This window comes from Parus major, chromosome 2, assembly GCF_001522545.3.
Source record: "Parus major isolate Abel chromosome 2, Parus_major1.1, whole genome shotgun sequence".
Lineage (NCBI taxonomy): Eukaryota > Metazoa > Chordata > Aves > Passeriformes > Paridae > Parus > Parus major.
In genome coordinates this window covers 146455285-146480715 of record NC_031769.1, presented here as the reverse complement: position 1 = coordinate 146480715, position 25431 = coordinate 146455285, and the positions used below count along the sequence as shown (strand labels likewise).

At 37.0% G+C, this 25431-nt stretch overlaps 1 protein-coding gene across 5 annotated transcripts in view; it reads left to right on the top strand.

Annotated features, from left to right (window-relative positions):
• The window catches only part of TRAPPC9 (trafficking protein particle complex 9), a 444786-nt gene that overhangs the window by 203706 nt on the left and 215649 nt on the right, over window positions 1–25431 (top strand). For all 5 annotated transcript variants that reach the window (XM_015618282.1, XM_015618287.2, XM_015618284.2 and 2 more), the window contains 2 exons: window positions 470–623; window positions 9411–9501. In XM_015618282.1, coding sequence (XP_015473768.1) covers window positions 470–623; window positions 9411–9501 — 245 coding nt within the window. The remainder of the gene's footprint in view (window positions 1–469; window positions 624–9410; window positions 9502–25431) is intronic.

The following is a 25431-nucleotide window of genomic DNA, read 5'->3' as shown; positions in this document are numbered from 1 at the left end:
CACTTTCATGTATAATATTCTGCTTCCCTTTTGTATGGGTAGGTATTAATAAACAACTTTTAATATTATATTCCTCAGCTTTTGCCCCAGTCTTGCTGCTTTTTTTCAGCAAGTCTTGAGCACAACAGGAGCTTTCACCTACCAAGAGTGGAGGCAGGTGAATCTCTACAGGACCACAGTGAGGTCATCTGCCTGAAACTGCAAAATAGATGTCTTGTGCGCCACTCACAAAATCATGAAGATGTTGGTTGATGATTTCTAAAGCATTTTTACCATCAACAGGCATAGACTTGTGTTTTCAGTAGCATAAACCATGTGGTTTACATATCATTAATTACAGACTGGGTGCCAGTGAAACCAATATATTGATATTGTGGTGATCGTGTTCACAGTGGCCTGCAGTTCCTGCAGAAATAATATCAGCAAGAATGATGTTGTTGGCTTTTTTCTTTCTTTTCCTTTGCTACAGCATGGCTATCCAAGTGGACAAGTTCAATTTTGAGAGCTTCCCTGAGTCCCCAACCGATGGGGCACAGTTGGCGAATGCAAAGCAGCTGGAAGAAGAAAGGCAACAAGCAAGAGGTCTGGAGATTAACAGCAAGCTGGATATTTGCTGGAAAATTATATCCTTTCATAAATACTTGCTTCAAAAGTATATAAATAGATGCCCTCTGATACATTTTATTTTATAATTCAACTCACTTCACGACAGTGTTACTGAAAAGAAAAGTAATTAGAACTATGAAGCTTATCATAATTATAGACTGTTTAAGGTTAATTGTGCTGTATATTATTTAGGCGATGCTTGGGTCATCCTATAATGGCTTTTTCTGAGTCACTGGGCATATCATAAATCCTGTGTGTTTTTCCCAGCTTTTAGGGAACTGAGGAAGTGTAGTTAGGATTGATGAGTAGTAGATTCATGGGGTCAATTTTTTTCTGTTCTCCCCACACCGAGTAACTGAATCATGAAGAAATTAATGAAGTTGGATTTAGAGAGTTTGCATATATTTAATTAAATTTGGGTAAATCAGAACATATTAGAATAATTTATTTCCAAGTCCTCTTTATAGATTTAGTAATGTGTCTAATCTTAGGTAGCTTTTTAAGGCTTAGACAGGACTTGTGTGATGACTTAGTCATTCTAAACATAAAATCCCCACAATAATTCTAAATGCAGTAAAATATTGCCTTATGATTATTAATAAGAAATTGCATTCAGTTTAGAGTTAAAATAAACCAATGGTGTTGCTATAAATTTCGTGATTTCTATAAAAAAATCTTGTGCTTGGCTTGTCAAAAATATACTTTCTCATGATTTTCTTCAGGAAACATTCTGTACAGCAAACAGGCCCCCAAGCCATGTGATGGTACTCAGCACTTCCCAGGAGATTTATATTTTTCACTCAGATCATCCTCAAACTCACATGATTAGGGGTGGCAGAAGATAAGGGAAGAATGGCAATCAAATCATGCTTTATCTGCTTGAACTTTTAATTGTACTTTTATCCAGTGATCTGAAATGATGTTTCATTACTAATTATTGTGAGGAAGAACTTGACTGTGAGGGTGGCTGAGCCCTGGCACAGGCTGCCCAGAGAGGCTGTGCAGATTCCTTCCCTGCAGATATTCTGTTCTGGACACAATCCTGTGCTCTGGGAACCCTGTTTGAACAGGGGGTGGACAAGATGACCTCCAGTGGTCCCTTCCAAACTTAACCATCCTGTGATGATTGAATCAGATCAGGATTTGTCAAAGGCAAGGCTTGAGACATAAATGAGATTCCTAATGCCTGGTAAAGTCCAGATTCCCCAAGCAGCATTTCAGAGAGAGCTCCTTTTATGCAAAAATGTCAATATTTAACCAGAACTCACTTGGAAAATGTCTGAGTTACAGAAAGATATAAATATTCTATGATAGAACAGATGAATTCTTACACTGGAATTGAGTGCATAGTTGTAATCATTTTGTCAAGGTGTAAAAATTCATCCTAACTCATTCCAGTTGCTGGGCAACACTGTTTACATCCATTCTGTGTTCTGGATTTAACCCCAGTTTTGATCCCAGAACCATTGTGGCTGACATGAAAGTCAGTACCTTAGAAACCAGTAGAACAGCGTGTGGGCTCTGTGTGTTAAATTCAGTGCAACCAGTACTTTCTGTATTTTTAATACTTTAAATGATTGTTCTCTCTGTTCCAGGAACTAAAACTCATCTAATTAATGAAAGGCAACAAGTTTCACATGTGTTTAAAAATCCTTGAAGAAATGTGTGCATTCTTTTCCAGCTATCATGTCCCAACTAGACTTAGTCTTTCTCATAGCATTGTAGAATCATTAATGTTGGAAACGACCTCAGAAGACCTCCAAAATCATCAACTTAACTTTTGACCAAATACCAGCAATGAAACCACAGCACTGAGTGCCACACTGAGTTCTTTCTTGAGTACCTTCTCATACTATGGTGACTCCACCACCTCCTTGGGCAGGCCCTTCCAATGCTTGACAACCTTTCCCATAAAGACATTCTTCCTGATGTCCAACCTGAACCTCTCTGGCTTCATCCTTTTTACTTCTTGCAGCAATATTTAGATGTGAACCAGTTAAATAAAAAAAATAAAATAATTCTTCTCTCCATTCTGCTAAGTTTAAGAAATGTGGTTTCTGGGATATTTTTCTCCCATCAGAGTAATTGGACACAGGTCAGCAGAGTTTATACTGATGGACAGACAGGCAGAGAAGTGGATGGATAGTTCAGCCTTGTTTTCCTTCAGGAGTCAGCCTCAGTGCAACCAAGAGAAAAAGTATTTGCAAAATTACAAAGGGGTAGAATTACTCATATTTCCTACTTGAAATTTCCTACTGATATTTACTACTGGAGGAGCCATTTTTGCTATTACTATCTCTTGGACAGTAATGCCAAGTGATCCTTTGTTATCAATCATCTCTGAACTACTTAGAACTCCCCAGATAAATTTCTGTCCTGCGTGCATTATGTGGGAAAATGATGGGCTGAGGTGAGTTAGTGTCACAGAATCTGCCCTGAGGTGTGATCCAGGACCCACATCAGATGCTTACACCAGGAAATGCAAAAGCATGTGAGAGAGAAGTTAGAATGTGCACAGGGAATTATTTGGAAAGGAGAGATGAGACAATTGAAAGCTTTTTGAGCAAGGACAGAGTCATCCAACAGACTGAGGTGCTGTGCATTTGTTACAGACCACCCAAAAAACAAGCAAAACTGGATGAACTATTCCTTAAAGACTGGAAGAACACTTCCAGTTTCAGGTTAGCTTATTTCTGAAATAATTTAGGGGAAATTTTTGATGTGAGCATTGGATGGTTTGATTTGGTGTGTGCTGTGTCGGATCTGCTCCCTGAGCAAATGATCCAGCTGGAGGGGTTGAAGTTTGGTGTCAGCCTTGGCTGCAGTTGTCCTGAGATGATGGAACTCACTATCCTGAGGGAAGTGAAGAGGGCACATGGCAGGATAATGACTCTGGACTTGAGGAGACTTTGGGGAAGGCAGGATTGGAAAGGATGGCCTTGGTCCCAGTGGAGTTGCTGGGCATCCAGGACCAGCCCCCTGAAAGCCCGAGAGTTCCAGCAGTCAACAAAGTTCATCTTTGCCATGAGGAGACTGCTAAATTCCAGTTAGGTACTAGGAAAATTCCTTTTCACAATGAGGGTGCTCAGATACTGGAACAGGTTGTCCAAAAGTGCTGCAAAATTGCTGTCTTTGAAGATGTTAAAAAATTCTGGAAAATGCCTTGAACAGCCTTGTGCAATTTTAGTATTTTCCATGCTTTGAGCGCAGGGCTGGAGAGTGACTCTGGAATTGCCTTTCAATATAAATTATTCTGTGATTTGTGCAGCTGGGCAGAGGGCTGGGTCAGAGAATGACTTCTGAAAACTAAACTCTCCTTCTTCCATCTTCTGCTATTCCCAGGTTTGATTGCCAGAGAAATTTTCTAATGTACTGTGAATGAGTTGCTATTTCAGTGAAATGAGACTAACATTTTGGGGTCATTTTCTTGAAAATATTCTAAACCTGGCCTTAATAGCCTTAAGAAAGTGAGACAGACTTCCAGTGCCACCTTAAATACCATGTTCCATTTTAAACTTTTTTAATAGTTAGACTTGTTTTTCTTACTTCAGCCTTAATATCTGAGATGTATAGGAAGTCTGTCCTATTTGCAGTGTTTCCTTACATTTTTTGAATTGTAGTTTGTGCCCCTTCCTCAGTTTTTTGTTTCCCATATTTAAACCTAATCGCCAACATTTCTTTCAAAGCACAAAGTCATATTGCTGATTTTGTTCTGCTCTACAACACTGTTTTTCTCAATATGTGGGTTCCAAAGCTGGAGGCAACACTGCAGGTGAGATTTCTCACAGAATGAAATTGTACCTTCCAGGTTTCAGAGATGGTGTTTTCTCTGAGAACTGTTCTTTAATTCTGTTGTCTGACTGATTTTTTTATGCATGTGGTCCACCACAGCTGACTGTGAATTATTACTCCCAACTTTCATTTATAGTTTTGTTTCCTTCTAGGGTGGTACTTGGAACTTTTCTTCATTTCATCCCAGTGATCTTCATAGGTTCCACTCATTTATTAGGTCTGTGAACAATGACATCTTTTCCAAATACATTAAAATTATGAATGTTTTTGTATTTCATCATCGAGGCATTCAGGATTTTGAAATTATTATCTATCAGACAGAACCTTGAGTCATCTCATTTGTTTGACAGCAAATCACTGATAACTCTTAATGAAATTCACTTTCCTGTGTCTATCCCACTTGTGATGACTTTATCTTGATCATAAATATGAATCATCAATTATGAGAATATTACATCTTGTGCAATTTCTGTACATCAGTAAAGGTTTCTTTAAATTTTTATGCTGCTTCCTTTTGTTTGCAAAAATAATATTATTTAAGACCCTAAATTACTGTTTATAATTAGTTTTAATATTAAAATACCACAATAATAATCAAGCAGGAAGCTTAAAATATGAATAAGGCAACTGCTGAAAGTAAAATGTGCAATTCATGCAGATTTATTTTTAATTAGTATGATTTTTATTTATGAACATTTGCTGTGTTTTTTCATTATGCACATTCTCTCACCTGCATTTATTTGCAAAGGACATATGTACTGAAAATAATTTATTTTAGGATGCAAGATGTGGAATGCTGTGGGGAGAAAAAACATCAGTAACTTCCAGATAGAAGCCATTTTTTAAAACCTATAGTCTTTTTAAGGAGGAGGTTTTAGGTAACAGACTGTATTCTAATTGTGAGCACTCAGCTACACGAGGCAATCCAGACAGTGTAAAAGACCAAAGTTTTCCCTGGGGAAATAACTGTCATTTAGGTTTTTCATATGAAACAGTTTATATCATATTCAATCTGTTCCTACAGAAATGTGAAATAAGGGTGTCAGTTGTGAAAAATTAGGTTTTTAGGTTTGTTTTATTTTTTAAACATCTGGTGTTGGTGTGTTTGTTAACTCTGAGGCCCCCACTGGGGCTGATTTGATTGTGCAGATGAAAATATCTTGAACTGTTAAATATGAACTGTTGTGCTGGAAGCTGGAAGTCAACTGTTTTAATCCTGGCTGATGTCTGTGTTGTTAAAATATCTAACTTTTTGTTAACAACCAAGATTTAACTTTAGGAAATGAGGGCTGGGTCAGCAGTGTGGCTCCTACAGAAGAGCAGGTTTGTGATGGCACTGAGACTTCAGCAAAATGTGTGGAGATTTGGTTAAGTAGATGGATTCTGCAAGGTCAAATTTAACCTTGGCAGTCTGTACTCATGTTTATCTGGGCAGTCTTTTTCAATGAATTTTAAATCCTGGATCTTATACTTGTGTCTTTTATCAGCTTTGACTTTGAGCTAAGAATAGAAGGGTATCTTGGTAACCCCTGCTCAACTCCTTTGCTTTCATTGATTTCTAAAGGCTTTGTCTTAGACAAACTCTGGAGTTAAACTATTCTCTCCTGTTCCTTTTATATTTTCTTACTGAATATTTTGGTCACTTTTCATCTCCAAGGAAATGAGTTTGATGCAATGTTCAGTTTTGTATTTGTTCTATAATGAACAATTTTATGTAATTATCTGATAATATAGTCAGGAGACAAAGATCAGTTTTATGGAATTCCATGATCCAGATCCCTCTGTGGGTCCATATGAACATATAATTCTTTTATCTGTTTATTCCTTTATGTTCTAACAAGTCCACTTCTTTGGTTGCATCTCAACCTTGCCTTTCCCTCCTTTGCCACCGCTGCTTCATTCAATGATCTCATTAAATAAATGCAATTTATTTCCTGAATACATGAGTCAATAATCTGTGAATGGCCTAGCCATTTAAATGCTACATTTTTCTTTCACATAAATTGTGAAAATTGAAATTTCTCATCAGTTCCACAGTCCATGGCCATGTATCTAGGATAAACTAATACCATAAGTTTGTTTGGCAAATAAACAAATAAGACACTGAACCTCCAGATTAATATACAAGAACACCCACTGAGTTATTTCTTGTTTATAGAATTTATTTTGCCATAAGATGACAATAAGCAGTGTGCTAAAAATGAGCTTGGTGCTTGTGATGGAATAAGGAAATTTATTTATCTGAAAATTTGTCTGTAAAAGCTTAAACTACTTTTGGGATATTACATAATTTTCTCTGTTAATCAGTTTGTGAATTTTTCTGGTAGGTTTATTTTTTTGTTGTTTGTTGCTTTTGTGGGTTGTTTTTTTTTTTGTTCTTTTTGTGTTGGTTAGGTTTTGTTGCCCCCCCTCCCTTTTTTTTTGTTTGGGTTTTTTGGTTTCTTTTGGGATTTTTTTTTGTTTGTTTGACCATTTTTTAGGTTTTGAAAGAGGCATTCAGTTTGATTTCTAGTTTTTTCTGAAATGTGGGACCAAAAAACCGCCCATAGTATCTGAGAATGGATCAGGCTGGAAGGGACCACAGTGGTGACATCTGGTGCCACCTCCCTGCTCCAGCAGGGCCATCCCAAAGCACAGACACAGGATTGTGTGCAGACAGTTCTGGAATATCTCCAGTGAAGGGATACTCCACAGCCTCTCTGGGCAATCTGGTCACTGCACAGGAAGGAAATTCTTGCTCATGCACAGCTGGAATTTCCTGGGCATCAGTTCCTGCCTGTTCCTCTTGTCCCACTGCTGGGCACACCAAGCAGAGCCTGCTCCCTGCTCTGAGCCCTCCCTGCAGACACTGACAGGGATGAGCTCCCATCTCAATCTCTTTTTAAGGCTGAACAGCCCCAGCTCCCTCAGCCTTTCCCTGCAGAAGTTCTCCAGTCCTTCCATCGTATTTTGTTGTCCATCAGTGGCTGTGCTCCAGGAGCTCCACGTCTCTCCTGTCCTCAGGAGCCCTGAATGGACACAGCACCCCAGATTTGCCTCACTGCTTCCCGTGGTTTTATGTTCCAGGGGGAATATTCTGCATCTGAATACATGGATCTGCTTTGGTAGCATTTACCAAAGATAAAGATTGGAGAATCACCTGTTTTATACTAATTTTATGGTGTTATTTGAGACATTAAGTTTTCCATGAAGCTCTAAACAGTGAAAATTTGTAATATTCCAGGCACCAGTGTGAGTCTGTTGTAAGTAAATTACAGTAAAGTTAGTTTAATGTTACAGTTAATGTCAGACACTCTGTTTTAAAGCATCTCTTAAATACTGCCTTTTTATTAGTGTTTTCTCTCAGAGTCCTTAGATTAAAGATGTGATAACAGAATTATTTATCTGCTGTTTCTGTGAAGTAATTCAAATTATTCTCTACCCTCTAGTGTGTTTTATGGAAATTATTGAGTTGTGCTGGTGTTCTGAGTCTTATTTTTCAGCAGCAACATTTTTCTAAGGTGATATTCTACTGCCTTCAGTTTTCCAAATAGATGCTTTTCTTTAATGGTGTTTACAGCTTTCAGACTCTTTGGGGTTTGTGAATTCTTTATTTGTGGTCCCTTTAGAAGAAAAAAAAAATAAAAGGTTCTATTTAGGACATTTTTCAGGGCATAATGAGAATATTTTAAAAAATAATGCAAAAGTCCTGTACTTGGTATTGATTTTCCTCTTCAATCTTCTCTGAGCTCTTGAGTCTCAATCACTGTTAGATTTGCTTTTGTTCTGAGCTTTCAAGACTTTTCTTTAAATCTCCTGGAGACCCTGCAAGATTATGTTCTGTGGTAGAAATTAGTTATCTGCAGTGCTTGTTAATTTTCTTTTAAGTGCCACAGGTGATACACTTCAGCAGTCAGATGATGTGTGTCCCTTTCCAGAGCTTACAGAAAAGGGACTGATCACATTTAGAAGCTGTTGATAAAAGCTCAGGTATTCATTTATTTTTTGATAGATTTCTGAGGACCAGGGTTCCAGTACTTTTGGAGTACTTGGTTGAAATCTTGATGAATCTCTCTAGGGGATTATTCCTTAATTGTGGTGGGACACATGCCTGGATACAAGATAGTGCTGACATCTGCATGTGCTTCCAAGCCCTGAGAATTCAGTGCCTTTCTACAATCAGGGAATTAGAAAAAAGAAATCCAGTGCTCTTCCTGTGATAAATAAATGTTATCTTGATTGACTCTTCACAGAAAATTTTTATTAATTTGTTTAAATGGATAATACTGTCTTTGCATGACATTGGATATTGCCTATGCTTTTATTTTAGCTCTTGTTTAACCTGTTTTGAAGTCCTTTTAGAAGAGATTTTTCTGTCCACAACACTTTATTTCACTGTTCTGCTGTACTTAGAGTAAGAACAATTTCCCTAATTTTTTTTCTTTTCAGTCTGGGCCTGTTTCTGAGCTCATACAGGGTAGAAAGGGAAGCTTGAAGGTTCTGTGCCTGTGGTTCTGGTCTGATGTTTGCCCTTGGTTTGACACTGTCACTGTCCAACATCCCTGTACCCCCATGGGACTGGCACCAAGTCAGCAGTCAGGGCTATCCTAGGAGACATTTCTTCTGTTCTGTTGCCCTGTTAAATTTTGTTCTGTTTTCTATTGCCCTATCAAATTTTAACCTTTTTGTTTTCAGACTGTCCCTAATTTATTGTTCTGAATTCCCATCCCGCACATACTTAAAGATTATGCATTTTTTCAGTTCCCAGACTTTTTTACCCTCCTGTTTTATTATGGTTCAAGTATATTTTACATTGGTTTTAACACTCCTCAGTGGAATAAAATTTTAATTTAATAATTAATTAAATAACTGCTGTACTTTTACTGTTGGTCAACTTATGGGTTAATAAACCATATGTAACATTAACCTTTAATGACTCTGTAGATTGCAGCTTTGATTTACAATAATAAAAGTTGTGCATATCTCATGCCCTTTTCCTCTTTGAAACAAAATTTTCCTTAATTCCAATTTACCCTTCCTTGAAGCGTGAAGGGGAAGCAAGTGTGGAAGGGGTTCTTAATCAGCTGGTCCTGGAGCATCTACAGTTGGCTCCTCTCCAGTGGGGTGAGTAGTGTCAAAATCAATTGATGATCTTTTTTATGGAATCTACTGGCTTGTAATTTTCAGCAGCATGAGAATGATAATGTTTTCATTTACTGACAATCTGTGATAGCAGAGAATTTGATAGGACTTTCATTTTCCTTTAGCTGTTTTATTTAACTGAAGATAAATGTAGAATTGATATCTGTTTTGTTTTACCACTGTTTGGTGATAGTAAATATGAAACCTGACTGTGCACTTTTTCCTGTAATTTTCAGTCCTAGTTTTCTTGTATGAGATGTGGCTGTTGCTTATATTTCTCCTTTTTTTTTTTTTACAGTGTGTGTTTTTAAAGTAATTTCTCTAAATTTTTTCATATGAACAGTAATGCCCCTGTGATATATTTCTTATTATGGTCCAGACAATTGCATTACTAACTTTTGAGGTGCAGAAAATGTTTTTACTCTGGGTAGCAGGGAAGAATTACTTGTCTTAATTTTCCATTTAGAATGATGTTCCCACAATGAAAAATTGAATTAATTTAGTTTTGAAGAGTTGTAATAACACGACTTCTGTCCGAGGTTCTCAACAAGGCTTGTTCAGAGGCTTTGGAACATGGGATGTTTTATCCCCAACACTTGAGTTGCAGGTTTCAGATAAAGTCCCCAGGTCATCAGCAAATTGTTTCCAAAGCTTTTGCTTTTAAAGCAAATTGAACTCTATGCCTCATATTTCAATATTTTGATGACCTGATGAGGAGCAACTTTAAGGAATGATGATCCATCACTATTGCCTGTGTTAATTATTTGTGTACACTTTTAAGTGTTTGGGGTTTTTTTCAAGCAAGCTGCCCACCCTCAACTCATATGTTAAAACCTGTGAGAACCTTGTTTATAGATGAGAAGATTAAAAATGGTTTAAAGTAGTTTGTTGTAAGCCATAATCAGCTTGCTTTGAAATCAAGCTTACCTGGCCTCAATTCTTCAGGGGATTCAAAGATTTGGCTGCATTTTTTTTAGGATTGACAAGATTTGGCCATGATTTACTTGAGCCTCACCAATAAAACAAGTGATTTGTGTCAGGAGTGTATTTTGAGCTCAGGCTGGTCACTTCTTAGCTCTGCAGAGTGCCTTTGACCATCAGCAGGTTTGTAACCTGGACTGTCTGGTGGAAAATATTCCTTTGGCACTTCTGCATAGGACATCACCTTAAGGATGAAAATCATGTTTTTCTTCTTTCACTGTACCCTTGGTTTGTTTCTTTTAATTCTCCTTATGCCAAATTCCACTGTTTTCTTAGTAAAAGAGGCTTTTTGCATCATGGAATTGTGCCTGGCATTGCTTCCTGAATAGAGATCTTTGATGCACTGGTTGAAAAGCATGAACATAGCACTGCTTTACAACAAAATCTCCTGTGGAGTTGGTTATTTCTCAGGCTGCTGATTAATTCAGTTAAAGAGTCCCAGTTACTTGAGTTTTCAGCCAAATCTCTGTGATACTCTCTGCTTCATAGCTGCAATATATTTTGAAGCACAGTCTGTTGACTGATGGTGTTGTACATTTTAATTTTCTACTCTGAGCAAAGCAGGGAAAGTGCAATCCTGTGGGATATTGAATGCTTGGTTTGCCACTGCTTATATATGATATTTCCTAGTGGAAAGTTCAGTTTTACATAAACTTATTTAATTTTTTTTTGTTTAATTTTTATTTTAAATTAAATCGCTAATGAATATTATCTATTTTGTATAATACACTAAGTTTGTCCATTTTTGAATGAATTGAAGACAATGGAGACATTTTAGTTTCTTTAGTTCTTTAGTTTTTAGCTTCTTTTAGTTCACCATAATTTTGAATATTCAGCATTGAAATTTTTGGTAGTTTTGTAGCCAGGTAACCCTACCTGCAGTCCCTCCAGACTCTGTACTGTGGCAATACAAGATGACTTTTTCTTTAATATTGTGTGGGATGGAGGAGGAATTAAGATGTTTTTATTATTGTTTGGTAGGTGGGAATAATAAGGAGCTGTTGAAATGTTTGGACAGGCAGGGGATGTGTGTGTCTTGTACATGCACTTAGACAATGTGACACTCTCTTTTGGACTTAAATTCTCTTTCAGTGCCAGAATATATTTCAATTCTTACAGGCATGGAAATATGTTAAAAGTTTAAACCACTGTAATATTGTAGTATCAGCTGGATTTTTAAAATTTTAATCATTACACTGTTCATATTTACAACCTGGCTTTGCTTTGAGTTTTTTCTGTATGTTAACAATAACTTGTGTTTGGATATGAAATCTTTGTGACATAGCCTTTGCATAAATTGGCTAAAAATTTGGCTTAGTTTTACACAATAGAATTGATTCTATGGTTTTCCAAGGATTTTGCTATATTGATGGTAACATTGAAGGGTTTACTTTATTATAAGTGCTCACAGTGAAACATGAATGAATATTTAACATGGTTTTGATTAAAAAAATGACTGGCTCTTATTCAAATTTGTAGAAGCTGTACTCCAACATTCCTTTTAAAATTGGCATATTTAATTCATAAAAGACTTAATATTACGTCTCTAGAATTATGAAATGATATTGAAATAATTTTTCATGTAAATTTGACAATCCTGTCCTTTTTTCATTAAATGCAAGGCAAAGAGTAGAATCAAAAGTTGGTGACATTGAAATTTTGTTATGAGGGTAAGAAGTTACATTTGAAATTTGTCATAGAGAGGGGAAAAAAGTGATCTGGTGAATACTTTGTTTTGATTTAATATTTTTAAATGACTGGGGAAGAGAAAAGTAAGACATGAGGAATAATAAAAAAGAAAATACGTCAAAGGCTGGAGTGAGAGTTCTTAATGCGTTGTTAAAATTGATTTTAAGATTTAGGACATCTCTGTAAAATGAAGTTGTCTGTTAGGCAGGTGAGTAAATCACATGTAATTGAAAATCATCTTGCTCAACACCACCAGGTTCAATGTTCTCTAAAATTTATGACATATTTTCTTTTTACGGCTGGGCAACAAACCAAATGTAGGAGTAGATGTGGTTTTAGGGTGAATACATTAATACCATCAAATCAAGGAGACAGAGCCTGCAAAGTTTGATGAAGAGAACCAAACCTCCTCAAAGACATGTGCCATGCAAACCCTGTGGCTGGGGTTGGAAATGATCTGATGGACTCATCTGTAGCTGCTGCCTGTGCAGGAGTTTTTCAATTTTTATTTGATTTATGTCACTGACTTTGCAAGCAAGCAAAATCCTGGGACCGAACACTTATCAGTTTTGATGGTGCTTTTCTGCTTTCCATAGCAAAATTATCTGAGGTACAAATGTCTGCATGGGATTTTATTGAACTTGAAGTAGATTGAGTTTGAAAAAAGCTCCTGATTGACCCTGCAACAGGCTGGGCTTGGGATATTCCTGCATTCAGTGAGAAGTTCCTCTGAAACAACAGGTTCCTGACACTTTAAGTCCTGCATACAATTTTCACAACAGAAACTTGCTTTGAATTCACCTACATAAAGCAAAATAAACACAACTTCCTTCACTGAAAACTCTTTTCCTGATCACCCTCATGTGTGTAAGAGGGAAGGTTTATTGGAGAGAATTGGTTTAGGAATTTTGAACTTTAGACACTGAAAAGAGCTGGAGGTTTTTAATATATCAAACAAATGTTTTTCTTTCTCCCTAGAAACTAACTGAATAACTGAAAATCAATGATCACACATGAACTCTAATATTGCTAACAGTAGTGTTCCAAGAAACATGCATTTGTCAAGCTTCACCATGGAAAAAGTCCAGAAATAGCTTTTTGCTTTCATTCACTCTTTTATTTCATTCACTCATTTCATTAATTCTTCCCTTCTTCTTTCCCTTAAAAAAATGTAAATTTCAATACAGTTTCAATGTTTTATTGTACTTGTATGCCTTTTCCCAGTGCAGTGTATTTTATTTCCTAGTATGTGATTTTAGGAGAACTAAAATCACTGCTGCTGGGTGCTGCTCAGGTCATAAATAAAAAAAGGGATGGGCAGTAGACAAAGTCTTGATTATTTACTTCTTGGTAAAAAATGCTATACCCCTTTTTGTGGGCCCACAATAAATTCTGTGTCTATCTTCAGCATGTAGGAATATTGTACTTAGAGAAAACTAAAAAAACTCAGAAGTGGTGCTAAATTGCCCCTCAGAGGTAGTTGGAATCAATAGAAGATGTGGATTTTAAAGTCTTGAAGTGTTATATGAACATATGGTTCATGACAGCTTGTTTGGAAGTTCAGTCTGGTTAAGTTTCACAAAGCACCTTATGGAAGCATTACTTTGAAAATAAATTATCTTAATAATTAACTGTATGTTTTAGAGAGCACCAAATCATAATCAGTTTTTACAGCTTTATGTTTTGTGGATATTAGCATTAATTACTGAAGCTACACACCAATTTTATTTTTTAGTTTCCAGCCTGACCTTAGACAATAATGAAATCTTTCTTTCCATAATTCATGTTATTAAGGGATTTCAGCAGTGTGATATCACTGCATCCTTAATGCACAAGAAAATATTTTGTTGTGTCTACCAGTGAGTAAATAATGCACCTCTAAGCTGTGTTTTGGATGTCCCCTGGATAATCTTGTCCCCATGGGCTTAGTTAAAATGAGCCAGATCTCTGCACACAGGCCCATTATTCAGAGCTTGGTTTTAGCCAGGGCAGTCCTACAACTGCTTCTCCCCCATATTTGGAATTCTAAGGCTGTCTTGGATGTGTTTTCAAAGACTGAACTTAATGGGGAACTGTGAGGAAGTAGTTTTACTTTCTCTTTTAATGAACAAACCCCTCCTAGGCCCTAGACAGGATAATTTATATTATATAGATTCAGGCTTTGAGATGCAGAGATCAGCAGGGCATGGCCGGGAAAGAAATGGTGAATATTACTGTGTTCATTCACATGAACTAAATATGAACACAAACTAAAATATTCTGCAATTATTTCTATTTTAGCATTATGGTAGTCTGGCCATTGTCATCATTGGAAAGATGACACCAAGAGCATTAGCCAGGAAATCTCAAGAGTAAGCTGTCTGTAAGGTAGAAAAATCACAGTCTGATTCACAGGACAACCAAAACTGAGAAACAGTCTGCTGATAAATGGACTTTGCAAGGTAAATGACCTTTCTCATCCATTTAGAAAAATCTTCAGGTTTTTCCTTTTTATTTTTAAGATCCAAGAGAGGTGGGAACACTTTCATATCTTAGCAGCTTGTGTGCAGGCTGTTTTGGAGGATATTTTGGCAATGTCAAGCAAGCAACATGCTTTAGTTCCTGGGAAGTGTTGAGGGACTGGGGTAGTACTCAGAAAAACTGGACTAACTTGATGGAACTGGGGCATCTGGCACAGGAATAATGGTCTCTCATGTCAAAACACACTATTGTGTGATGTGTTTTGAAGCAGCTGTTGTTTCTAATTCCTACCCAAGCCTTGGTTTTTGAAGAAAATAAAAACTTTTTTATTTTTTGAAACCTTATCTGAAACAGAAAAGGTAGTGATTTCAAGGGAAAGATGCTAAGAATAAAGAGAGTGCCCTGAAGTGAAAATAAATCAACAAAACCTCATATGGAATGGCCTGAGAGAGGTTGTGTGAGTGCAAGTGGTTACTTCATATCAGAATTCTGAAGGAACTGGCGGCTGGAGCATTTCTAACGAAGCAATGAGAGGACTGGGAGGAAAAATAGGGTAATAAATACTAAGGGAGAGGTCTAAGTACTGGTCTAGGATCATCCACAGATATTCTGGGCAACCTGTTCCACTGTCTCACCACCCTATTGTAAAGAATTGTTTCCTTAAGTCCAGTCTAAACCTGCCCTCTTCAGTTTAAAAGGCTTTCCCCTTGTCCTGTCACTGCAGGTCTTGGTCAAAAGCCTCCCTCTGTATTTATACAATATTTCAATAATCTCAAAAACCAAGTGTCATAAGTGAAACAGATGAAATGTAGTCCAAAAAAGGTGTTTATCTGTTCTGAGACAAGTAACACAGAAATTTGGTACAAGATCAACTGTCTGAAGTGGTTGGAAATTGTTTAATTAGGTGTTCCTCTGAGCTCCCAGAGTAATTCAGCTGTGAGGAAAGGTTTATGTGACATTTGTCCAAACCTCTAATAAAACATCTTAACAGAAGAGCTCAAATCAAACAACAGGAAACTGTAAAGTTTCAGAGGTGATCTAGCAATGAAGACTATTAGCAGGTTTATACTATAAAGATATTACACTGCATAAAATTTGATCAATTGTCCAGACTTCAGAAAATCTGATGGGTGAGTTGTGTGGTCACTACTTAGAACACCTACAGTCTGCTTGCTTTGAGTTGCAGAATCTCTGAGATGCATTTTTTTAATTAGAAAAATCAAAAGTTGACTGTTCTCCAGGAATCCATGAGAGGACCAGAAGAGCAGAAAAATTGCTGAAGTAAGGCAACTTTTGGCATAGGAGCAAAGATGATTTTCAGCACAATGTTAAGGGTTTTAGAATAACATTACAGTAGAAATACTGGTGGAGAGGAAAGTACTGAAAAATGGTGTTTAATCAGACACAAAAAAAAGAGAAAAAAGGAACAGGATGTTGTGGAAGAAGGAAAATTAACTCATTCAAGCTTGATCAGGTATATGTGCCTAATAAATTTTCTGTGTTGATTAAGGGACTATGTTCAGTATTTAATTTGCAAAACCATTATATCTTTAAGGAAAAAAAAAAAAGATCAGCCATGCCTTATTTATTTCTTTATAGGAGTATTCCTTACAGCATTTCAGTTAAGGCTGAGAAACACCATAATGATGATAAATTGTCATGCAGTTATGCAAGGTACTTCATTTTCTAGGTATTGTTAGCAGTAAATTGAATAATAGATTAAATGAATATCCAAATTAAAAATGAAAAGCTACTGTAATAATTATGACAATGGGTTACATGTTCAAAAGAACTGTGTGAAGATAATTGTAAGGAAGAAGATTGAAAAGACAAAAAAGCTGTCTTGTAAGGTAGTTGATGAAAACCTATCAGTGAATCTGCAGGGAAATAGATTTCTATTCCTTTGATGAGCACAGAAAATACCATTTGAATAAAAATGTAGAAAAAAATATGTTTCAGCTTGTGGACAACTTAAAAAAAATGGAAATTAGATCAGAAGATGTATGTATTAACAAGAGAAGGGAGAAAAATGCTTTGATCAGGCAAGATTTTAATTGCCCAACAATTAAATGAATTGTACAGTTAAATGTGTAGAGAATGAGAAATGGAAAATATGCTAATTGTAGTGAAGGACTACCCTGAATCTCCTGTGTAGGACAGGTTTTATGTGAGATTGATTTGGGGCAGTAAACAGGAGGGGAGGCCTCAGTGCAGAGGCTGACACTTCTCAGTTTTGTTTTATTTCACTTGAAGAAAACAAAGCACATGGTTGGAACTGAAATGCAGGAATGCTGTAAATGAAAGCAGTTGCCTTGCTGGCCATGTTGTGCCCTTTATTACCAAGAAAATTTGTCATTTGACTGGACCATGATGTCTTCTCAGTAGAAGTGCTCATGTACTCTGCTGTAGTTTGAAGTTTGTCAAGATAAATTGAACATTTCCCTTTTATTTTGTTATACTAAAAGCAAATTTTCCCAAGTATTTCCAAGAGTTCTTTCCCCCACCTCATGTATTTTGACTCATTGGTTAAGGCCAGTGTGACCTTCCATCAGCAGAAGTTCTCCAGATGTTTTTTTTAGGGAAGTCGGCTTCATTTTCATTGTTCATTCTGAATCAATTTTTTACTTAATCAAGGAAGCAGAAGTGAATTAACAACTGCAAAGACCATAAATCCAGCTCAATAAGCCTTGTAATTCTGAAATTAATGGCTTCCAACTGTCAAAACCTCAGGAGTACAGAGACCAGAGCAGACAGATTTGTATGAAGAAACACGTGCTTTGACTGAAGTGCTCTCTTTCATGTCCTCTCCTTTTCAGTCTGTCTCAAATTTGACATCTAGCCGTCTGTTTTTTAGCATAAGATATTTTTTCCTCCATTTTGTGATTTTTCTTAGCCTATTGCATCTCCCCATTGTCCCTTCAGTAAAACAATATCAGAACTAGATATTAATTTGGTTTTTATTTTCTATCCTAGACCTTAGGATTAAGAAACTTAGTCAATTTAATTAAAATAATAAAACTTAATTTCATTTGGTTCACTTGAATCATTAATTGATTTGATTTTACAAAAGAAGCCAGTGAAACAGAAAATCTTTCCTGAGCTGTAATTCTGTGTATTTATTCATAATGTATACTCAATAGGGAACTTGGACTTCTTATTTAATGTCTGTTTCCTTACTAAGCACAAATTCAGGGTCACTTTAATAACATTTCTCATTACCTGTGGATACATTAGAAAAAATTACAGAAGAGAGATTTTTTTCCATCTCAGAATATAAAAGGGAAACTGAGCAAATGCATTCTGTAGGATGGCTTTATACAAAAGGGCTTTTGTCAAATGATACTCAAGTTGGTTTTTATTACTCGTTACATTTTGCATAGTATCATATGAAGTTGTGGCTCAATAATACAAGACACATACAGAGCTGCTACAGAATTTCTATATCAAGGCCAGACACATGAGTTGAAATAAGGAAGAGTCAATTAAAAATGTTAATAGGATATGGAGAAGGTAAAATATCTCGGCAGTATTTGGAATTATGCAGAGATGTAATTGGTTGCCTCATGTGAAAACTTCAGGAAAGAAAAAGAGGCAGCAGGAGCAATCCTCAATAATTAAAAGAAGTGTCAAAGGATAATTACATTTATGTGCTTTGATAAAGAGTCAACTGTCAGTTTTCTGAGTGAAATATGGGGTTGAGTTGTTCAAGTCAAAGGAAAAACCCAGGTATTAAAAGCATTGGAGACCATAAATCAGAAACTTCAGAGCAGAAGCAGCTGCCACCAGCCTTGAATGGTTCTGATGGGAAGCCTTCCATCAGTGCTCCCAGCTGTGGAAGCATTTAGTAAATTTGTTTTAGCAGGACTTGAAGCCTCAGAGCTGCTTTGATGCCACTCACAAGCTGCAGACTTCAGCTGGAGACCTGCTGGGGTGTAATCAGCAGCCCAGACCTGCAGGGCTTCTTGGCTGGGGCTTGGCCTTACTCTGAGCTCAGGCTGAGTAAAACTCGACTTTGCACCTCTGCATTGGATCACTTGGCACCTTTCTCTGAAATGAGACATATTTATAGCTCCTTCATTGTGCCCAGTAATTGAGGCCCAGGCATAAATCCCCCAAAACAGGAGGTGACCCCACAGGGCTGGGTGTCCACACTGTCCTGCCCACTGAGCTCCTTCATGGTGCTTAACTCCCAGCAACTGCATCACCTCTCTTTTCCTGTACATGCTTCACTTCCAGGAAGAAAACATCCAGGTTTATCTCACTAACCAAATAGCCAAAAAGTAGTTGTGAAGTACAGAAAATAAAAATTAGTGAGAAATGCGATCTCAGGTCCGAGAATGGGATGGAAATAAGGTCAGTGGGCAGCTGTCAGAGTGAACAACCTGAACTTTTGCCTGTTAGAGCCAAAATGACCTCTTCTGTTTTCCTTGCAACTACAATTTTGTATGTATTTTGCTGGATCAACGAGTGAGTTTCTGAACATCTGTTCCTAATGAAGGTATTAATCAGCAATGCGCTCACCATTTGCTAATTATGGACTGTTTTTGTTAAATATTTCGGCTGTGTTTGAAGGAGATGATTTCTGCTCATGGGTACTTAGTAGATTGTGCTTTGTCTGCATATTGCTTTAAATTAATCTCATAACATGAAATATACATCCTCATGTTATTTAATTCAGTAGACTGCAGAAGGTGTCTCAATATAATTTTGTTTGGAGAGCCTTTTGTAAACTTATTGAGCCCTGTCTGAGATCCTTGCTGCAAATAGGAATTTCAAGATTAAATTTATTTGTGACTCATTTCCAGCTCTTTTGTTCTCATGTCAATATTGTTCTTTAGTTTAAATAGCTTTTCTCAGTCTCTGATGTTTGCCTTTTATCACTCTTGCTCTTTCTTTTGTGCATCTTGAGACAGCAGTCAGGACTAACTCTCCCAGTCTCTTTGATAGCAGAGGGTTCTTTTTTTATTTCTCACCCCACAATTATCTCAGTAGCCTTTGTCTGTGTCTGGTGTAAAGTGTGTTTTTTGTTTTCTTAGATCTGCTTGACAAGCTTAGATCTTCAGTAGCATTATCCCTGACATGGATCCTTAATGATCTCCACCTTAAAGTGAATCTGTGCTATCATTTCCAAGGCTCTCTGTTGTCCTTCATCAACCACCAAGTTATAGTGAATATTTAGTATTTCACAGAACATGATGTAAGCTGTTGAAACCAGCATTGCCTGTCTCACAAGCAGGAGTTTGAAACAGGCAATGGTGGAGTAAATAAAAAAAAATTATTTAAAAAATTGCAAGTAAAGCTTGTTAAACCTTCTGCCTCATACCAAAGGTCATGAATTAAGACCAATGTGAGAGTTGTTGGTGCCTGGCTACAATACAGTGTTTAACAAGTTGCTGCTGTGTCTCTCTAGTGTATCTCTCCTAGGGTCTTGAATGTTTAAGATGGATAATAATGTAGTCACTTTGATTAAATGCGGAATAATTAAAACACCAAAATCATTAGAAGTTAATTTTGATTAAATTTCAAGTTTCAAGTACTCAGCACCATGACCAATAGTGTAATAAAACAGTATCAGCTTTACAGGCTGGAAATTTAACAGTTGCTAGCAACCCCAGATATGCAAGTAAATTTCAAGTTTATGTTAATTTTCATTACACAATAACTGCATTTTTGGGAAGGTTGTAGTGCAGCTGTTTGGACTCAGTAATACTCAGAAATCCCTGCAGAACAAATAGATGCTACACAAAGGTAAAAAACATTCTGGAGTGACACAAGACAAGGAATGACAAAGAGGCAATACAGGATTGTTTGCTTGTGAGGAATTGTTTTGGCTTTGTGGCTGTCACAGTACATGGTTTTGTACCTCTGAGAAGGCTGTGTATGAATCAGACAAGTAAAAATGAGCAGAAGGGAGCAGGACTGTGACATGAAGTGATACACATCTGATAGGGGAGGCAGCTCGTAATAGAGGTTGGTGATGATAATCTGGAAGCTGTTCTTCAAAAGGCACGGTGGCAGACAATGAAACTCTTCTGTTATTTTGAGAGAGTAAAAAAAATCCAGCTACCTGTTCATCATGCAGAATTAACCTTCACAAACCCTTCTTTTAGTGTAATAAATCATTTCTTAGGCAGTGTATTGAGTGAAATTACCAACAACTCTGACATATGGTATGGCATCATTCTTAATCCTTCTTGTTCTCCTTTAAAGTGTCTTTTGTATTCCTCTGGTGCTGACAACCTGGTAATAATCCAGTCATTTTACCTAATTTATGTAAAATACCACAGATGGCATTTACCTCTGTCATTCAACTGGAGTTTCAGACTGTGGAGCTGTTTGTTTGCCAAAGTGCCATAATAATCAGCAAACCTTAAGTTAATTTGGGTATTTTGATGGTATGAACTCAGCAGAAAATTGTTACATGTCTAAATTTAAAGGTGAAGGGACCAAAAAACTGCAGAAAATCAAAGATGCCATTTAGCCCAGGAACTACATTGTATTCAGATTTAGTGGCCTGTAGATTCTAAAACCTTGCTCCTTTGGACTTTTGATGCAGATTGGCTGTGGCATCACTTATCTCACACATCTCACTCCTCTAAGTAGAACCTCACTGCATTCTGTATAGATTGTGGACATTTCTCAATGGCACAGATTCCAAATGTGACCCTTGACTGTTCAGTTATTGTCTTTATTCCCAGAAGTTCATGCTAAGAGTTCTCATATTTACTCCCAGTATTCCATTAGGCAATACTGTTAGATAGTATTATTTATAGATAAGCTTGCAGATATTAAGTTTTTGAACCATCTTTGAGAAGAAGCTTTAAATGGAAATAATATAGTGATGACTCCTGTGCCTTTCCAGAAATGCAAAAATCTAGAGAGGAGGTTGTGTGAAGGGGTTTTCAGAGATAACACTGATGAAACAGGAGATACATGTTCAGCTTCAAATATTTCCAATGCTAAAGTTTCCACTGGCCCTGAGCATTTCACTAGAAATTGAATTTGAGTACATGGTATGTGGCAATTAATAGCACATTGCAGCTACCTTTATAAGTAGTGATTATCCAGTCTTTAATTTCATTACTTCATATTCTGATGGCAAACTTAATTTATTAAAGTTTGCAAACACTAGAATAAACACAAGTAAATACTTTACTCTGTAAAATTTCACTTGTATGTGATAATGCCTAGGAGAAAAGTCATTGGGGATTCATTCTGCTTTGAACAGGGATTAAAATGAATCCAACTCATCTTGCTATTCATTAGGTAGCTCACTCATGCTCCATTACAAATAATAAATTATATGATGGGAAGTCTCATCCTTGTTAGTGAAATTTGAATATCAGCAAGTGAGTTAATAGATACAAATGAAAAATGAGCTATAATCAACATAAAATGTTCAGAAACTTCTGGAAACTGTATGGTGAAAATCAGGCTTGGATACCTTCTGCTGCCTAAAAATTAAAGTTCCCAAGATCTACCTGGAGAGCTGTTTCCTGATTTTTCCATTTCCATACTCCATTCAAACCAGGCTTAATTGCCAAGTCTCGAGAACATCTATTTTCTTCCCCCCTGAAAATGGGTGATTTTTGAATGTACAGATAAATTAATTCTGTAAGATCCTTAAGATGTCAAAAATAGCTGCGGACTTATTTCTTTCAACTCCCGTTAACAGAGAAACCTCATTATGGTGTTTTTATATAAATATATAATTATATTTATATATATATATATAAAAACATCATCCAGTCAAGACATTATGAACATATTCACATAAAACCCCAGCTGAGATCCCCTCCTCATTTTTGGGGTTGAATATCTTAGACTTTTGTGGAATCCAGGGAAGTCAGAAGGCTGGTGCTGTCAGTAGAAATACGTTGTTCTTTCTTCTCTGCCCCCATCCTCCTCAGTCTCCTATATCTGGAGGTCTCTCACTGAAGAGAAATCATGTTTGTGATTTGGGAGAAGTGTGGATTAAAATATTGTAGGCACTGCTGGATGCCTGAAAGCACCAACGACATGAGGAAATTTATACTTTACTCTGCTAATTGTTGAAAAATATGAGGCCTTGATTGGTATGCAATTAGAAGTGTAACATTCTGTTAAACATATCACACAGCATATGGCATGTTAGTAGCAAATCCTCTAATTTAAAATGAAAAAAAGCATGCAGTTTTGCATATTAGCAATTTTTGCAGGCAATCAAAATTTGCCATTTGTCTAAATGTCAGAGGGGGAAAAAGCCATCCTTAGTTATTTTGGTAATCTATATTTGGTTTATGTTTGATAAAATTTCTGTTCTCTAACAGTAAACAAATATAAAAGAGGAAAACCCAGAATACAGTTAAATGTGCCATTGCTTTCAACTACTCAGATCTGTGGCTTTTATTAAAAAAAATAATTTGAATGTCATTATTACATCTGCTTTAGTTCAAACAAATTAAAAGTACTGAAACAAGACCATATTTGCAGAACCTCAGGGGGAAAAAAACCAACAAACCAAAGACCCATGAATGGAATTCATTGATGGGCAATCAGATGGTACACTGGTTTTTTAACTAAAAATATAGAATGGCTCCATAGGCAGATGTTCCTGTCCTTCAGAACCTCAGTGGGTTGAAGGCTTAATATTCAGTATATATTTTCTGATCCCCTTCTGTCAGGTGGATGTTTTGGGGTAAGATTGTCACACACATATGGAGGTGCTCCAGGAAACAGCCTTTTACTTGAGGCTGAAGCCTTGCTTGGATGGGCCCAGGGCTGAGCAGTGCTGAGAACATGCAGTAGCCCATTGGTGAGATTCCTTGTGAGCACTGCTGATTGTTGGCTGCTGTGGCTCATGGAAAGTGGCTCTGTAGGCCAGGCTAAGATGGGAGCAAGTAAACTATACCTGAGAATGCAATAGTTTCTCCAGTGAAAATGCAAAGTTACTGCATATCTTCAAATACAATCAGTCTCAGAGGGGTTGAGTTTCCTTGACTGACCACCATTTGTACCAGTGAAGTTTAAAAATCTGTGAATGCTTCAGACACAATTTTGTTAACAGAGTATTTGACAGGCTTGTCTTCTTCTAATATTTGTAGATGGTCAATTTATCTCACATTTGGCAAGTAATGTTTATCTTATTCCTTGAAGTTTTGGACTTCCTGGTCAGTCCTTCACTGTTGCCATGTTGGGATAACTTGCCACTTTAAAAAATGTGCCTTATTTCTGCTCTAATTACATTTTGTCTCTGGTCTTCTTCCCATGGCTGGGTACTTGTGAGGCATCACTAATGGTGTATTTGCCAGTGTATCTCACAGTAGCTCCTAAAGCTGGCTTTGTTAAGTATTTACCCTGACATGGGAAGTGGGATTCCCATTCTGCTGCTCACCTTGTCATCCCTGCCTTTGTCACCCTCCTGTTTCTATCCCCAAATGTGACTCCTGCAGCATCCTGGGAGAATGTCTGTCCCTGCCTGAAGCCAGGTAGGAATGGGAATTCTTCTGCTCCAGCAGAGAGCTGGTAATTTGTTATGCTCAAGCACTGACATCAGTTCTGTTGTGCCTTCGTGCTCCATTTTGACATTGCATTATACAGTCAATTTGGCATTGAACTGGAGAAAATGAGAATAGTAGGAAGCTGATTCCGCAAACTCTTGATTTTATATCAAAATCAGCCCTCCAAAATGCTGTGTTGAAGGGGGGAGGGGGTTCTTTTTCATTCTGTTTTACTCACCAAACTACAGAGTTACTTCATAAACCTTTAAATCGAGTAAATTTCAAATCTGCCTGTGCTACAAAGCCCGAGGTTTGGTATCGGCTGTTCCTGTTGTGTGTTGTAGTCACTAATCCTTTTAATGAAGAGCTTTTAGCAATGAAGAGATTCTATTTATAGTAAAGCCATTAGAGCATAAAGCTCCTCATTGCTATTCTGCAGCATGGAGCTGTAATGTTTGTCAGTGGAGAAAAGCTATTTTTAGGTGCGGCATTGAAAACCAAGGCTGAAAGGTCAAGAATCCTCGGGGGGATATGTTCTGCTACATCAGTGCTATCACACAGCTGCTGTTTACTCTCTTATCATGCCTCAGTAATAAGAAGATATTTTTATTGTGACACCGAAGGTATAAAGCATCAAAAGGATTTTGTGCATGAAATGAATGCTCAGGGAGTGATGTATCCAATCACATTAAATGTTCTGTTTCTCAGGAATAGGATTTTATTTTCCCAAAGACTGTCTCAATACCCATTCTTCAAAAGATTCATTCTAGGAAAGTTAGGGTTTTTGAATTTTTTATTTTCTATTTTTTTTACTAAAAGAGATAAGACCTAATGTGAGCAAAAGACAATCTGCTGAAATAGTGAAGGATTTCAGGCACACACTTTTCTGCCTGACATCTACACCAATCATTTTCTTAGCAGTGCAGTGCATGAACAGGAGACATAAAATCAACGTGGAGTTTGCCAAAGGAAAAAGAGCCTGGACATTTCTGTTGGTAATTTGAGGAGCAGAATTGTGGGTGGTGGGTGATTATATCTGGCACAGGACAGCTTGTAGCACACTGGGTAGGTACTCAGTGAGCACAAAAAGATCATGTGGTCCTATTGAAACAAGATATGATAGATGATATGTGAAAGGGAGAGGGGAAAAAAAAGGGTAATTATAAGAATACAAGTCTACATATATTAGCTGAGTCTACGGCATGAAGGCTTCAGAGGGTTTTCTAATATTTTTATATAAAAATCAGGGGGAAAAGAGATTAATTGCCACATTGAGAAAATTAGGGTTGTATGATCAAAGGGA